The sequence below is a fragment of the Bombus pascuorum genome, chromosome 11 (assembly GCF_905332965.1).
Source record: "Bombus pascuorum chromosome 11, iyBomPasc1.1, whole genome shotgun sequence".
Lineage (NCBI taxonomy): Eukaryota > Metazoa > Arthropoda > Insecta > Hymenoptera > Apidae > Bombus > Bombus pascuorum.
Window position 1 is genome coordinate 2,595,040 of NC_083498.1, and position 18,245 is coordinate 2,613,284.

An 18,245-nucleotide genomic window follows, 5' to 3' on the forward strand; every position below is an offset into this window, starting at 1 on the left:
GCGCCCCGGTTATACGGCGGACCGGTCATCCTTGCTGAAATGGGTGATGTCATAAACTTTTATGAGCTTACTAAATATATGCTTTATCCGGTGAGATTGTATGTGCCGATGAAGAAATGAATTTCCTCGTCGGAATATAAATGTACGTTTCGATCATTCTAGCGTGATTAGTCTTTTTGATGTACAGTGACTAGCAAAAGGTGTTTGTACATCACTGCATTTACTATTGCATTTATATATTAATTAATTAGATCCCACAAATTTCGAATCTTTTAGCGATACGTATCTTTGTATCATTATGAAAATTTGATGCTTCTTTGATAAGGATTGGACAAGCGGATACGTGCAAATACTTTTCGTAGCCACCGTGGATCATTTTCCATGCTGCACACTGCAAAGATACACTTGTCGTTCGTAAGAATCTGGACATTTTGATCGATTTCTTTTTTTACATTTAAAATTTTTATTTAACATTTGATTAACAACAACACGAATATTATTGAAATATAGGATTTAGTGGAAAACTAACAATGAGAACCAACATTCCTTATTTTTTTATGAGACCAACAGATATACACAGTGACTGCAAAAATATTTACTCTTCATTATATTTGTAATAACATGAACGAAGAATAAGAAAGATTTTCAAGTCAATCGCAGTTTTTATTTCATTTTAATTACTAATTACTCGTTTCTACTGCAACATTAACTCCCGCTGCTATTAAATTTATAAGACACACATTGGTGAATTATTGCAAGCGGTCTTTAACAAAGTATACCACGATAAAGTATCCATTGAAGATTTAATAAGTAGCATTCGTATTTCAGAAACTATTTTCTATCGCGATTACAGAAGGGAGACGAGTTTAAAATTTATTAATCGATATCATTGCACGCGAAATTAGAAGCAAATAATGCGTTTAAATTATACTCGATGTATACGTTATTAAATATCGTAGCCGATCGATGGCGTTGAAAAAACTGATAACTCGCGAAAGTGTATATACACATAACGAAAGAACCAGACTTCCGTAATAAAACACTCTGAAAATTGTGTAAACTTCGATTCCGTATTGTGCTCGCGTATTGTGTGTAGTTTTATACGCAGACATCGATACGCTTGTCTCCTCGTCGTTTCTTCGGTATAATATCGAACGCAATAACATCCCCTGCTACATTGTATTACTATCCAATTCATAAGATTATACCGATCTATAGAGGACGTTTTAAGAGGACAGAATATCGCAGGTCAGCGGTTTCGAAGGGAATTTTCACGGTAGCACAAAGTATTGGAATTTTCGCTACAAGCAAAAATATTTCAACGTTTTCGACGATTTGTTTGTTAATTATATTCAACTTCTATATGGACACACTTCGCCAACTTTTATGTATTAGGTTGTCCGAAATGTTTCTTTAGTTTTATAAGGAAATAATAGACGCACAATGTTTTTTGTTTTATATTAGTTTATTGAATTATGCACGTACATAATAATAGAAATATAACGAAATGAATTATACCTAATTCAATAAGATAATATAAAACAGAAATTGTTGTTCATCTATTATCACCTTATGAAACGAAAGAAACTTTTCGGACAACCTAATATAACTTCCTTAACATTAACGATGCAATTACTTTTTCACTGTGAAAATATTTTTCAAAAAATTACTAGAAACTAGCTTCGTCGGAAAAAATTACGAATTGAGGATCATCCGACTTTGACGTCTTTCAAATACAAATAATTATCAGTAATATCAATGAAAATCTACGATTCTCCAAAGAAACAACTCTTTACCATTGATAATGATTACTAGTAACTGAAAAACATTTTCAATAATGCTGGTTACTAGCATCTGAAAAACATTTTCACCGCCAATAATGCTGACCACTGGCAGCTGGAAGACATTTTCACCGCCAATAACGCAGGTTACTGGCAACTGAGAAACATTTTCACCACCAAGAATGGTTACCGGTAATTGAAAAATATTTTCACCGTCAATAATCGTTATCGATGGTGATCACCGATAACGAAACAAATCATAAACATTTGTAATGAACTTTAAAATCAAAGTAAAAAAATTTTAAATTATTATCTAATGCCCTTTGTTTTTTTAAATCTCTTTGATATAATGTTTAGCGATCATTGTTTTCCATTGAAACCTACTGTCTTCCTCGCTTCTCCTTCACGTTTGTATCTTGTCAGATATCATGCTTTTGAAACTCTTTTATTCGTGAAAATCGTTGAATACACAAAAGGTACGAAGACAACGAAATGATAAAACCAAATATTCGAAAACGATGTATATATATTTTAATATTTTTCTATCGAAATAAAACGTCCATTTCGGGTCATATAGAGGCGAACAGCTTAAACAAAATTAAGTTATCACAAGAGCCTAAAAAACGACTGCTATTTTTTTATCTCTGATGATGAACGATGAACGATGTTAATGTTACAGCTGCGAGGCGGTGTCTGCGAGCGACTTCGTCGAATTTTCGAATTACATGTCTAGGGACCGGAAGTATTCGAGGCATTGCGGTCAACAAAAGGAATTCGACGTGGAGAGCGACAGAAAGTTCTTTCGCGTAACCTTTAAAAGCAACGGCAGATACGATGGAACAGGATTTAACGCTAGCTATGTGTTTATGGACGAGGAAGGAAATTATACAACAAAGCCGCCGAGTAACGCGTCAACGTTAAAAGGTAAAACTAAACTTCCTTTTTTTCTCGACGAGCAACTTTCGTCCCCTTTCTCTCGTACTCGAATTTTTACGTTCCCTACACAATGCTCGGACGTTTTTTCCTTTTTTTTTTCTCTACTCTATTCTGGTTAATTTCCGTACGACGACAGAGAAATTAAAATAAAATTTCTAAAATATTAATGTAATCCCGTCATCCTGATTGTACAAAAGGAAATTTAAATACGCCTTGTTTAAAGTATACACGAGAAAGAGAGAAGGCGCATGGTATTTCCCTGCTTCATACAAAATATATAATTACGGCATAAGAAACGCAAGAAATTTTTTTACAACGAAAAACGTATTCTACAATTTTTGCAAATATATGTATGCACGAGATAACAAAGATGATATGGAAACTCGGTTCGTATGTTTGCACGTTTATACGTAAAAAGTAATGAAATTTGTGTACGCGGAGTAACATCTATAAAAACGTATTAAAATAATTATAAACCTTTAATTGAGTCGAATATCATTTTAAATAATATAATTTCGACGTTTATCTATAAAACGGGGCAAATACTTCTAATTAAAAATTAATACAAATAACTGCTGCTCGGTGTTTCCGGCTCTCTGTTAAATATTTTAAAATCAATTCATATCGGAACGATCACAGATACTGCACATGCGACCGAATCACGTTTAATATTAAACGACGTGAAAACAGTAAATGTTAAGATAACATAACAATTCTGTATGCGAAAAATTCTATATAAAAATATTATCTACAAGAAATATACAAAATAAGAAATGAATATCTGTGTAACATTGTCCGGTTATTTATATTCCACGATAAATAACATTATCTAACCTAGGACGTACTCGTTAAAAAATAAATATAGCTACATACATTATCCGTATATCCGAACGTTCTTTTATTCAACAGAATGTTTGTTTACGACAAATACTATTTCCTGTTACATGTTTCATTACACTTAAGCTGCTACGATCCACAAAATTTGCATCTATCAGCTAAAAAAGAACATTTAATGTTCTGAGACAATCTTTATCGCCATTTTCCTTGAATTTAAGAAATTTTCCTAACCTGTATGAACCTAATATCTTCAACTATATAATCTCTAATTTCTATAAGAAAAATTCGATCCGAAATTTGTATATATCAACTCTGTCGCTTTCGTTTCAACCGAAAAAGGAACATTTAATGTTCTGAGACAATCTTTATCGCCATTTTCCTCGAATTTAAGAAATTTTCCTAACCTGCATGAACCTAATATCTTCAATTATATAACCTCTGATTTCTATAAGAAAAATACAACTCGAAATTTGTATATATCAACTTTATCGCTTTCATTTCAACCAAAGGAGGAACATTTAATGTTCTGAGACAATCTTTATCGCCATTTTCCTCGAATTTAAGAAAATTTCCTAACCTGCATGAACCTAATATCTTCAACTATATAATCTCTAATTTCTATAAGAAAAATACGACTCGTTCGAAAATGATACAAAAAAACGTAGTAAGGTTAATATTATATCAGTGAAGTATTTACTGGGGCGCGATTAAAAAATCTAGGTTGAACATAACGCAGTCACGTATTACAAAATCTCCTAACGATGCGTTATCGACGCACACGTTTTAATGAAGCAATCGATTCTGTACTGTTAATGCTAAACTTTAGAAACGCAATACCGAGCTAGCAAGGCTCACGAAGCCGTAGTTTCCAATGCAAACATACATACGGTCGCGATTGCGCGTCACGAGACGCGTGCACTGTGCGTTTTAATATTTTCACATGCGTATACGCAAAGCAGGTAAACGCGCAAGTTCGACGAACTTTCCTCTGTTCTCTTTTTTAGCGAATTACGAGCTTATTGTTTCCTCCCTTTCGTATCACTTTTATATACATATTGCTCTTTAAAGAACGTATTTTCCAAGCCATCAGAAACAATGGCGAGCTTTTATTTCGTTTTGAATCAATAAAATAATCCGAAGCGTTATCTCGTTGATTTTAATAAAGAATCAAATAAATCAAAATGTCTTTGCCTTACTACGTATTCAAATTTTTTTTTTTTTTTTTTATAACATAGAAAAGGGGGATGTGCAAACCGGAAGCCATCGTAAGCCGCGAGACAAGGATTATGTACAGACAAATGATAATATTAAAATTTTTTGTTGTTCGCGTAATTGCCAATGCTTAAGCTTCTTCGTTCCATAGTTTTTCTGATACTAGTTTTCCGTGTTCGCAAAACGAAAGGCTACATTGGTTATGGATTTAAAAAAGTTCAACCTCTCATCGGATTCAAACACTCACCGGTTTATCGTGCAATCCCATGAATAATCGACAGTTTACATCCGAAACAGCGGAAGCATGCGTTAGTGTAAAAAAGATTATACACGATTTATAAGAGGATTTGCGATAGACGAGCGACCAGTGTTGCCCTGCAGATATTGATAGAGGAAATCGAATTTTTGTGTACTTTCTTCCATTATTAAATCACTCGGAAGATGGATTCGTTTGCTTTAATCGTACATAAATCGAACGAATCAAGAGCGATACGTGGAATAGAAAGCGGATACCGGTGCCCGGATCCTCATGTTCCAAAACTTCAATCCTGTTGCGATTCTCGAATTTATACCATTTCAACCTCGCCCTCGCTTTACCTTAAAAAACGTACTTTAACGTTTTAAACAAATATTTCATATGAAATTTAACATGAATTTCATATGAAGTTGATACGAAGAATCGTACAATTTTTTCATATTTTGCTCAAACTTGAGATGTTTCTTAATGTTAAAAAAATACAATTGGGTACATGAACATCCGTCTTGCACGGTAAGTTATTAACGACAGTAGCAGCGAATTGACAAACTGGAAGTACAGCTTTCGCAATTTGGAAATTGCACGAATAGTTTTTACAATTTTATAATAATTTTAAATAGAATAATAAAAATAATAAGAAAATAGAATAATTTTAAATAGAATTTTATATTAGATACGAAAAATAACGTATAACTTATAGATAGTTTTAATATTAGTAAATTCGTAGGTTTATGAACACGATTAAACAAATGGAACTTGAGCATGGAATTGTTTCGCTATCGAGTACAATAGTTTGGATATTTTCTATATTTTTGTATCTTTAAATTTCTCATAGATGCAGAAGAATCGACAGTTTGTTGGTAAAATATACTTGTGGAACTTTGCCTGTTTTATCGTTGAATCGTGGAAGAGAAAATGTATTATTCTCCAAACTTAAATACGAATAAAATTTACATATGCTATAGGCTATAGAAATAAATAAACAGTGAAGTAAATTTTATGGAAATTATAACAATGTTTATCGTTGAACCGTAAAATTGAATCGAACAACCAGATATTACAAAATCATAAATTAATAGCGTTATAAATTAATACAGTTAATTAAATTTCAATTTTCTAATAATGAATTCCAATAACGTGGTATCAGTCGAATACTCTTGTCAATTCTTCTCTTTCATTCGTTTACCCGCGCCCCTCCTATGTGCACACCTCATCTATGTATTGTTGGTTGGCAACTAAGTGATTGCGGATTTTGTCATTACCATCCAATTACAAATTAGTTGCCAACCCAATAGCTTCGCCTTTAACTTCGACAAATTTCAATCGCTATTCGATCATTCAAATTTTTAAACCGCCTCTATTTCCTTCGTATCCAGTCAATTTCCATACTACGAAAGTCATTTATGCGCGTATAAAAATGTAGGATACGTACATAAAGCATAATTGCGTCAAAGATGCAAATATTCATACATATATGCATATCAATAATTATCAGTATTGTAGTGAAGAAAATTTATAGGCAACAGTTGTTCGCAGTACAGCGCTGTAAAGATAGCATTTTGCACAGATAACAGCCGAATATCAATGGAACAAAAGTTTCGAGTTGAGGCAACGTTTACATTCGAAACACGTTGTGCACGCGCATTTTTATTTTACAAAGTTTCCCTTACGAATGACACAAAAGGCCTTTCTTCTTTCGTTTTCGTCATATTACACACACGTTATATGTGTCTGCGCTTGATAAAAAAATCCAGATAGAAAGAGCAGCGAAGTCAAAACAGAGAATATACTCGTCGCCCTTTCTCTAAACTCGGATGCGATGTAAAGCACGGAACACAGACCAATACTAAAGACAAGAATCAAGTTTCCCGGATATAAAGGAAGCCGAACAATCTTACGGAAACCCTTGGGATGATATAATAGAAATTACGAGGGCCACATTTCTTCTCTTCCTTCGATTCCCTCAGAGAAATTCACTTGCACGCATTTACTTACATCAATGTTTGCGGTTCATATCGAACAGTCGAATCATATATTAACACTTGGAAATTTTTACATTTCACAGACCTTCTTCCGATATTTGAAATATCCTAAAAAATTATTTTCCACGATTCAAAAATTATTCTTATCGATATCTTTATATCTGAGAGCGTTTGTGTTTTACTTGAATTCTGTGTGTTCTTGTATCTGTAAATCTCATATGAACGTATGGGCATCCACGCGTATTAACTAGGTTTTCTACGTTTAAACTTTCTCAGTTATGAAAATTCTCTGTTAGCCGATTGATCGCGTAAAACTCGTTTTCGGATTTACCAACGTAATCAGTGGCGATTAACAGACAGTATTCATTACTGCGCGTAATAATTCACGTACTCTCGTCCACGTCCCATAATGTGGAATGTTATGAATAAATTGGTGAACGTATTAATCGCAGAAAGAAATCGAAATAGGTTGTACAATTGAATCCCGTGAAAGTTAAATGGAATCGATATTACTCTAACAGGATTACGGTATAATCTGCGAAATTGGCTTGCCATTCGCCCGTTAAAACTAATTAAATTTGCGTAAGAACGATTCGCAATAGGATGTCATTAAAAAAAAAAGTATAAAGAAATATTTGGAAGATCAACAAGTAAACCTTAACAAACAACTGGCACAGAAGAATTTTCAAACGGCAATAGCAGGAAACGTGGAATTAATAGCAAACTGATGGCCAGTAATGTTGTATCTGATCAAAGGGTTCTAAATGTATAGCGTGTCTGTGTATTAAATGAACGAATTTGATTTATATAATGATATACAATTAAATACGAAACGCGCACTGTATTGATGTTCATGGATATGCATCGGACAGGATTCTCATGTACAGCATCGTATTAATTTAAAGTGAACAGCTTCTATTAATATCGAAATATTGCTTAATTTTCAATATTGTGTAATGAAAATTGTGATTGTATAATTTTTCGTATTCCTGGTCCTGCTTCCTCTTTTTACCATTTACTCTACGCTACATAGTCGTTGTGTAAATTCGCCTTTTTTACAGAAATTGTATTCTAAAATTCTTAATAGACAGCAGAAAATTGTACGACGTTCATATTGCTAAAGAGTAAAATAATACAAGTTATATATAAGAGTAAAATAATACAAGTACATAGATAGATTACAAAATAATTGAATGCATATGGAAGATTATTTTTAGCAGATATTAGATCAAGATTTAGTATCCCTGTATAATAAGAAACAATATATTGATCAATTTGTTTCTGTAATACATCGTATAGAGCGCATGTATAAGCCATCAACTCTCTTTTTACAACATTCTTCTCATTTATCTAAAACGGCACATACATAAAGCGTTTAACAGCTCAAACGTTAAATTCATTTTCAACTATTTCCAGCGGTTTTGCGAGAAAAAGTGAAAGCAATCAATGCTGAACTGTGTTATTTGTCTGTCGATAGAGAGTAACATTTTTCAGTCGAATAAGAATCGGGGAAAAATGGTCGCGAAAGAAATTGTAAGCTAAATTAAAAGGAAAATTGCATGGATGTAGCGAGTGCAGCGGCAATGGCGTGAGTACGGTAGCAAAACAATACAATTCGCCAGCATCAGTCCGTGCAATTTAGTCGATCATGAAAGTAATTAATGCGTTCAACCCAATATCCTCGCACAGACTCCGGCTGGTAATGGAACTGACAGAGAAGTTAGGGGAAAGAGAGACGGGAAAAAAGGAAAATACAGGGGGAAAAAAAGAGAGAATTCGGTGAAACTAAACAGAGCCAATTATTACGCGCGTCGCGCTTCGAGAGCGACTGATACAATTGAATTGGACGCCATTGTTTTGGAACAAACTGTAAATAGGACACGGGCACATCGTATTTATATATTCCATGGTCTATAGCGTCACGTTCTCTTCGGCGATTCGTTCTTTAAGACGACAGAATGCATTTAAAGGATTCGATATCCCTAATTATATCATTGATCTTCGATATTTACCGCGACACGACAGTACAAGATTGCGTAACATTCTCTTCGTTACAAAGCGAAGGTACAGTGACTCACGAAAGTATTCCAGCACTTACTACAGAAAACTTTTGTGAATGTATTAGGTTGTCCGAAAAGTGTCTTTCTTCTACAGACACGCCTTTTACAACTACGTATCTTTATACAAACATGAAACCTAATCTGTCGAACGTTGTGATTTTTAGTTTGATAGAACAGAATGGATCATACATAATTCGATAAAATAATACAAAACGGAAAATGTTGTGCATTATTACTTTATAAAACGAAAGGAACTTTTCGATCTAATATATCATTTGTTTAGATATTACATGCATTCTACGAATTCTAGCTTCTTCAAACTTTGCTGACACTGCGACGAGACACGACTATTGGTAATTGAAACAATAACATTTGGAAGCAACTGTATATAAAAGTTATATGACGTTTATTGGAAATGTACGCTTAGTGGAAAATTAGCATACAGCACGAATAATAGCATAATCTTAATAGAAAAGTCTTAAACATAGAACTAGCGCTAAAGACAATCTAGCGAACAACTGTCTGTTCAAATACTTTGGTAATCTTCGCGGACCGTGTACTTTATACGAATATACGTGCATCTTTGTTGGTTTCAAATTTCATCGATGTAATGACGACAGTCGGGCCTCGTTACGACGCTAATGAAAAAATATTTTTTGTAATCTATACAAAGAAGAGTTTCGAACGTTCGAATACTTTTGCGAGCCACTGTATTGCTCGCTTCGAGTCGGCATTTCTTTCCCTCTCTACCTCTTCATTTTTTTTTTCTCTCTCTTTTACTATCGACCGTGCTTTCGAATGCAATTACTCTGCAAGTGCCCCCTTCGAGCGTGCCCCGATACAGGATTTTTCCCAATATCTGTATTACAACGGAACGAAAATCCGTGCAACTCGTTTGCGATGCAAATCAACGCGAGAAACGTTCCATCCTTTCCCCTATTGTAAAGGTGTATCGCATTATACGTTGTTACGGGAACGTAAACGCGCTTTCAGCGCGTGTAAACTTGTATCAATGATTGGACGGAAGAAACGAGAGTATAGGAAAGAGCTGTTACTTACGAACATAATGGTAACAATACAATAATAACGAGCAATAATAATTCGTTTAAACGAACTTGAAGTGGTCGCCACTTCTAAGAAAGCTCTACATCTGGTCTTTAGTTTTCTCAAGCACTGAAGCCATCGACAGCGTATAGACAAAAGACTGCGTCGAAGGCAAACCATAAACGGTATACATGCAACGTTGGCTTCAGGGTTTTTCAGTCATAGGGTAATGCTGCTAGCGTGCGGATCTGGATCAGTTCAATTATATTTCGAACTTTGTACTTCACTTTAATATTCAAAATATATATATTTTTTTCTACCTTACAATTTATCCACGCGTTCCTTTGTATTCACATACATCCAATAACCTCAACACGAACGATTAAGGATGGTTTTCCTTTTATACCGCGCCTGTTGAAGGCGCAAAACAATTAATGAAGTTTTAAGTGGAATTTTTTTCATTACAGTTTTCATTAAGACAGATAAAAAGAAATTGAATTTGTTATGAAAATTTAGTTTCTGATCAGAAAATTTTTTACCATCAAATGTGCAACTGCTCCGTATTGAAATTACACAGCGATATTTAAATATCGTTAGCTTTAATCGTTTTATTATGTGGCAGCAGCCGTCAGTCACGTTTGAATTAATGTTTCTAACGTTATCGTGAATGTCGCGTCGCTTGTTAAAGTTTTCACGTGATTTTCGTTAATTATTTAACTCTGTGCTGGCAACCTGGAGTTAAATAAATCAATCGCATCCGCGATTGAGTTATATCACATGAACGATGCAAAGCGACGTAATGATTAAATTATTTCCAAAATAAATTGTATACACAGGGTGTTCACGTAGTTACGGGCCGGTAACGCTCCTTATAAAATGTAAAAATATGAGAAAAGGAAAGTTTCAACACCTTTTGAAACCAACACAATAGCAAACGTCACTTTTTCATATTGGCAATTTCTTATTATGATCACTGTTTTCTTATTACGTTCCTTATCAAAGACAACAGCGAAATTCTGTTTTCTTCTGCTTCTTTCACAAAGCTATCGTTCACAAAATAAACATCGGATAGTAACTATTTGAATATCCTGCATACACGATAAACTGATCGATTAAATTGCAAACTTCCTATTTCATAAAATTCTTTATTTCTCACGCCAACGAGCAACAACTGCAAGATAAACGGTAACATCGAGGGAAGAGAAATAAAAGCAAGAAAGTACAATAGTTGCTGGAAACGTAAATGATCAGAGTTAAATATTGGCCAGGGGCCATTATTCTCGCATAAATCATTTCATGGACATTATTTGTACGTAGATTCGCGTGGATAATTATACAGATAATATTTCCCCGTTTCCATGGTGGCCGCTGCAGTAAACGAGTATTTACGGGAAGACTTAGGGCAAGCGGATGCCACACAACACTAGTTATTTGTGTTATCGTAAATGCCTGTTATCGCGTACTACGTCCGTTCTTTCTTACGTCGAGTGCTGGCTTGGTCGTCAGCCACCCCGTTGCTAGAACGTAAAAAGATTTTTAGAACGTCGTTATCTTGATCGCGTCAAGGTAATCACAAGTCTCGCTACTTTATTTTTTGTTAAAGGTGGAATGGCGCTGGTGATGCTGTTCGTGAGCCTGCTTCTCTTTGGCCGAGTTTCGCTTTAATCACGATCAGTAACTTGGACGGGTCTTTGGCTCAATTTACAACGAACTATAACTTCGAAGACAGGAGCCATCCAAAATCCTCCATTATTCGTCGTACGAAGGAAAGTGGGTACACCGTTTGCATCAGTGAAATTGCCAAAGGGATACCAAAGTCGATCTCCCTCAAGATACATACATACAGGACATTAACGACTCATTTATTAAATCTACGTCGCCGCATTAATTCGCCACCGTTCATTCTCCATCGTTTTACTACGTATAACTATCACGGTAAAGAGTATCGGCAATAAGAGGAGATCCAAACCTACCGAAGGAAGATTCGCGATGCGAAATAACTATGAAGTTGTAGAAGAGTGTATAAGATGTGTTGATCAGAGATACGCGGTTTCGTCTTAATCCTCGAATAAATTTCGAAGCTTAGACTAATTGGAAAATTGAATTTTTTTTCTTTGCGTGTTCTTAACCGAATGATTTCTTAATTCAGAAATTTTGATCATCGTGGAATTAAAAGTTGATAAAGAAAAATCAATTTCAGTTAGATGGATTCTAATCCTTAGAGAAGTCTAAATATGATTTATTTTTAACAAATCGATACGATGGATGGAGACATGGGAGATTCGCAAATAAAAATATTATTACACTCGATTAGTTGGAAATGTGAGTAACGAGTTTCCCCGTCGATCAAGTTTAACAAGCAACGTAATTTTTTATTAAAAAATCAAATTTATCTCATTATTTCGAATATGGATTTAAACAATGAAATACGATTCTTGAGAAATTCACTAGGTCTCTTCCAACGATCAGTTACTTTACATCTCTTAACAAATTTATAGAGTAAGAGGCTCGTGTATCGCTTAACAACACTCCACGTGCACTTGCTAAAAACTTCATAACGTTTTATCTTTACAAACTCGAGAACGTTCCCTGTTAGTATAGATACTTAACGAACGCGTACGAAGAGAGGATATTACGAGAGTTGTATAAGTAACGATACAAGTCTATAATTTGTTGTAGAATGACGTATCCAAAGTGCTGAATTGTTAATGTTTTTCTCCTCGTACGGAAACGAATTTATTAAATCGCTATGAACTATCTGCCCGAAGAATTTATTTGAAAGTCATACGTATAGTGAACAGAGAAACACGAAATATTCGCCTTCCTAAGTACACTACGAATGTATTTATTATTACATCCTCTATATGACTGTGATGTTTCCATTCCTTCTTAGTTCATTAGAAAAACGAATACAAGTCTGATATAACGCGAACAAATCATAAAGGGGTTCGTAACGTAAACAATAGTTGATCGAACGGTTACGAATCGCCGCTCAAATTAAGTCAAAAATAAACGGATTTACGATTGCTATCAGAGCTTGATATCTTCAAAGAATCAATTTAAACAAGCGGAGAAAGTACCGGCGCGATACGGATTTCGCGGGCAAGCGAAATTAGCCGGTTTTAATAATGTATGCACGTGTTCGAGTATTGAAATGAGTAATCATAAGGATGACTATCAAATCGAGAAGTATAGTCAGACAGTAGAAGGAAGAGCAATACCTAACTTTAATAATCGATCGGGACAATTACGACTACGTTGGTTATTGCTGAAAAAGTTTGAAATAATTTTCTGAACACGGTTCGAATACTATAGGAAAGTGATTCTATCTCTTATGAAGTATATATGTAAATTAGGCTCATTTTTACAAATTACTGAAACCAAAAGCTGAGTTGCTGAGAAGGGATATTTCGTTCTTAAAGAAGAATTATTTTATTATATGTTCTAGTTACACGAATATATGAGTAACTACCTGTGTAATCTAGCAGCAAGTGATATATAGTTTTTAATATATTTTATGATATATTTGCATGAATAATTCGGATATTTTTAACAAACAAAGTAATCGAGTTTTTCATTGTTTGACCTATTGATTCTCAATTCTGTCCCTGATAAGCTACGTTCAAAACAAAAATGAACGTCACTTAAACAATAGTTAGATTCTGTTTCGAACCGAAGCAAGAGCGAATAGTTCACGAAATGTGCAAACAGTCGCGGTTTAATGAAAAGACAACAGAGTAAGAAGTTGCAGGCTGTTAAGATAAAACACGATACATAAAACTTTCATGTTCAAACTTCATCCACTTCAGGTATAATCAATAAAGACAAATGTTTAACGACCAATGCGAGAAAGAGGGATAAAGGAGAGACAATGGAGAAATGCATCGGCACATCGCCATGTCGAGGCAGAAAGTCATTATCGTCGAAGTTAACGATAGTTTCGCGGTACTTCGCACAAAGGTCCGCCACTTTCCTGGAAAATTATTTCAAACTATAAACCGGCCAAACTGTAAACCGAAAATCAAGCTCACTTCCTCGAGCTTCTCGCGTTAAGCATAGCCAGCAACAGAAGTGAAATGTGGTTTTATACAATCATTGTGACCGTCAATCTCGAAGATACGTCGATCAAATATATCGTGTAACGAACAACAAAAGCAAATAAACTATAACGAGCGAACAAGGAGAATACAAAGATCATCGTTGATGTTCAAAAATGTTAAAGCGCCAAGGATACATCGAAAGAAGGCAAAATCGTTAAACTCTCGCGAGTTCAACATTGCATCGATGTATCCAATGATACATAAGGATAGGTAGCAATACTGTCATTGTGTATGTTAGACTACTGTGGATATTTTTTAATAGGTTTATAATGCGTTGACTACTTCTCCCGAGTTTCTAGTTGATTTATAAAGAAAGAAAGAGGTAAAAGAGAGGAGTATGACTGTGTATTACGATTTGAACGTCTCTGTGCGCATGAGAAAGTAAAAAGATGGACTGTACAATGTATATGAGCAGTTATCACTTACGTTTATTGTTATTTATATGTTGTCTATGAAGAGATGAATACGGCAGAAACACTATTAGGAAGTTGTACACCCGAATTGGCACTATGAAATGCTTCTATGTAACTACCACGTTGTAAATATTGTTATATTTAATCCGTTCGAGTTGCTGTCAACAACAGTATATTGTCAAGCTGTTTCATTCCGTACCGATAAAGCTCAGTACGTGGCGGAATTAAATGAGAACGATATATGTCGTAGCTTTGGTGGTTCGAACCTGAGGTCTACTAATTTTGCTGTTCCGTTTCACGCACTCAATCTCACGTCTATATTGATTTAGACAGCGATAAACAGGCGAATTCGTTCGTTTCGCGTTGCAGCTAAAGCCTTAATTAAAACGACACTTATCGATTCTATTAGGAGCTACGTATTAAACGCAGAAAATTCGATATACGTACGCGCTTCTAAACGTAGGCGAGATTATACTTTTGCGTCGTTCTATAAAGTTAATTTGCTACAATAAAAAAAAAAAGAAAAAAAGAAAATGCCTAGTTGAGTTTGCGAAGATTAGTGCACTTGTATGCAGTTAAAGGAGGATCTATGTGTACAAGAACGACTTAACTAGTTAAATAGTTATTAAAATTTCAATCTCTTGCGATTTACGACTCAACGAGCGCTCCGTAATTAGGCAGGAAGTTCAGGGGCGGCCTAGCAGCAAGTTCCTGAGTCCAAAGAAACAAAAGAGAAATAAAAAAATAAACTTTTATCCTTACACGCCGCATATTACTGGGACCTGTGAGTTATCAAAGTTGCGCCTGGGGCGCTCCAAAACTTTGTCCTGCGGTTAAAACTGTTCAAAAGCATCGTAGTCATGCTCCGGACAAAGCGCGATCATTGATCGGAGCATCGACTATGGTATCCGCTAGTGGCGGATGTATTTTCTTATTCTGTTTTGAGGCTCTTGCCGGAACATCTCACGCATAAGTTACTAAACTGTAATGCAATCATCGTTACTGTCCTAATAAACCTTAACATATGACTCTGTACGAGATGCCTAATAATTTTTCTTTGCGACACAATGAGACGATTTTGTTAATTTCAGTTCTGTTTGGGAAACATTCGAGTAGATGCATATAACAACAACGTTCCAACTAAAATCGAATGTCTTCTGGTTTGATCCTGAAATGAATTATTACGACGATGTTAAATAATATTTTATATTTATGGCGTTAAAAACAAGTCAAATATATACTGAAAATAAAAATACATGAAATATAGCTACATATGTAACTAGCTGTATTTATTTTCAAAAATCTGGTTTTTACAAATATATTCCTAAATGGAACTGACATTACTAAGAATTTCTTTGCATGTTTTTGTAGATTCAATTAGTGCTTATCTTTACCTGTTTACTTTATTCTTTACTTGTCGAAACTATCAATCTTAAGATATGCTGCTCTGTTTTCATTTCAGATATCAGAAATTTCATAAAGACACGAAACAGTTGTGTCAAACGTTAAAACTTAATTAAAAAACTTAATTAAAATTAATTAAAACTTAAAAATTGTCATTTGTTTAAACGATTAATTAGAATAAAAAGTTACTTTGGAGTGATACATATAGTATCAATACAAAATAAAAACTCTTATTTTAAATCGTTTCCAAGTGACCATAATCTTTCTTTTTCTCCTATTCCAAGTAATCTTCGTTCAGTTTTAATTAACAAAATAATTCATACATATTCCGCGGAAAAGAACTTTATTAAAAAGAGATATGAAAGTAATAACATACCTGTAATATTAAGAATTTACTTTTTCGTGTAAACTATAAAAAGAATTTACCTTAAATTACAATTTTTAAATAATTTAAAATACTTTGAAATTTTCACAATGAAACGGTCTTTCTTGCAGGAACAATTGGACTGAAATTAATAAAATGTTACAAAAACATATATACGTACTTTAATCCTTTGTCCCTACACGATTTTATTTTATTTTTCATTTTTGGCCTTTGATATCACACGCAAATAGCACAGTGTCACAGGTGAAGAGATCTGAATCTTTACTTTCAACGCAGAAGATTTATGTCATTACACAATAAATTTGCGCAATAAATTCTTCAACATTATGTCATCCGCTTTATTAACCGCATTCACAACTGTGTATTTGTATTTGAAGAACGCGGATACGTATATCGCGTTCGCAAAAGTTTGCGGCGAAACGACCTTACTTATACTAGCCATCACGTTAGCTGTTTATATCTAAACGCTAACCGACCAGAATATCGAATACACAGGAACTTCGCAAATGTTCGCCACGTAGAGAACTCCTTTGTAGATTTACCACGAAAACCTGTTCATCAATTTCACGTCCTACATTGCCTGTTCGCTTTACGGTGTTCTTTTTACACTGAAAACAAGCCACTATGGTCCTGGAGACGCTGGTTAAATTCCTCCATAACTTTGCAAGATCGTTAACCAAGGAAAGATCTCACCACTTGAGCTTAAAGTGCTATGAAATGAGAATACTCTGTTCGCGTTGTATAAACGTCCGAGTGAAATTGTTTGAGATAATTATCTGTAGCAATTAGAACGCGGACAAACGGTGTGCAAGCTCTCGTACAACAGTAAAACGTCACTATTCTTTAACAAAATTATTTTTTCAAGTACGAAACGTGAGAATAACCTACAAAGGACGCGCTGAAAGCCTTCCGTTTTTTTAACGGCATTGGTCACTTGCCAGATGCACGTAGATGTAACTGGGATAAAACGCGTGCGGGTGGGCTACACTAAAAAAAAAAAGTTTGTCGCCATTAAATCTCCTTAACATTTTATTTTTATTTTAGAGCGTGTCCCGTTTGCGTCAGAATAAAATGCGTTAGATTCAACGTACTTTTTTATGCAGCTAATGTCCGTGTCCGGGTATCGTTGGTTTATTTAAAGAAACGAGTTACGTTCTTTATTTTCGATTTCCGAAAACATTTTTACAAAGGGACAACCAAAGATGTCCTTTTTTTATAAATATTATATTCGTGTGATAATACCTTAAAGACGATAAAATAGATCTTCTGATAAATAATGTAAAAACGGAATTTCTTCGATTAAATTATCAGTATGAGTAATAAGCTTTATAGATACTATTACGATGTTTAATTGATCAAACAAACAATTTAAACACGAACGCTTACTTCTAAATTATTTGATAAATTTGTTATCGTGCGATGTTATCATAGATAAGATACTCTCGTTATTCCTCATACAGAAATAGACCATTTTCACCTAAACACGTAGCGGCACACTGCGGCGAGCGCCTGTAGTTTGATATTCATTCCACGTATCACAGATGTTACCTGCATATCAAAGTTCGTGGTGTGGCAGGTGGTATCATCCGTCGTTCACGACAATCACGAAACAGAAAAATAAATATAAAATTATCCATAATAAGTAACATCTAAGTATAATAAATATAAAAATATATCTAAATATAATAAATAATAATAAGTAACATCTAAAATCAAAAGTCTCTTCTATCCTCTTATTAGAAAAAATACTCAAAGCAAATGCTTAACGAATTTTCTCAAAAATCAATTAGAGAAAATCTCGTTACAACTTAATTGCAACTGTGACAAACAGAGAA

General features: G+C 34.4%; 1 protein-coding gene and 1 long non-coding RNA gene across 3 annotated transcripts in view; one reads left to right on the forward strand and one right to left on the reverse strand.

The window, feature by feature from the left end:
- LOC132911885 (suppressor of lurcher protein 1) overlaps nucleotides 1–15,656 on the forward strand; it is a 535,060-nt gene extending 519,404 nt beyond the window's left edge. The window contains exons 12-13 of the mRNA XM_060968897.1: nucleotides 2,461–2,705; nucleotides 11,712–15,656. Coding sequence (XP_060824880.1) covers nucleotides 2,461–2,705; nucleotides 11,712–11,773 — 307 coding nt within the window. The 3' untranslated portion in view covers nucleotides 11,774–15,656. The remainder of the gene's footprint in view (nucleotides 1–2,460; nucleotides 2,706–11,711) is intronic.
- Nucleotides 15,657–15,983: 327 nt separating this feature from the next.
- Nucleotides 15,984–18,131, reverse strand: LOC132911892 (uncharacterized). 2 transcript variants are annotated; one of them, XR_009659106.1, is made up of 3 exons: nucleotides 17,502–18,109; nucleotides 16,571–17,397; nucleotides 15,984–16,451 (listed from the first exon to the last, which is right to left on the reverse strand). It is a non-coding gene; the product is annotated as an uncharacterized LOC132911892 (long non-coding RNA). The 2 variants fall into 2 exon arrangements; XR_009659105.1 differs by having other exon boundaries at nucleotides 16,571–18,131.
- Nucleotides 18,132–18,245: the final 114 nt, after the last annotated feature.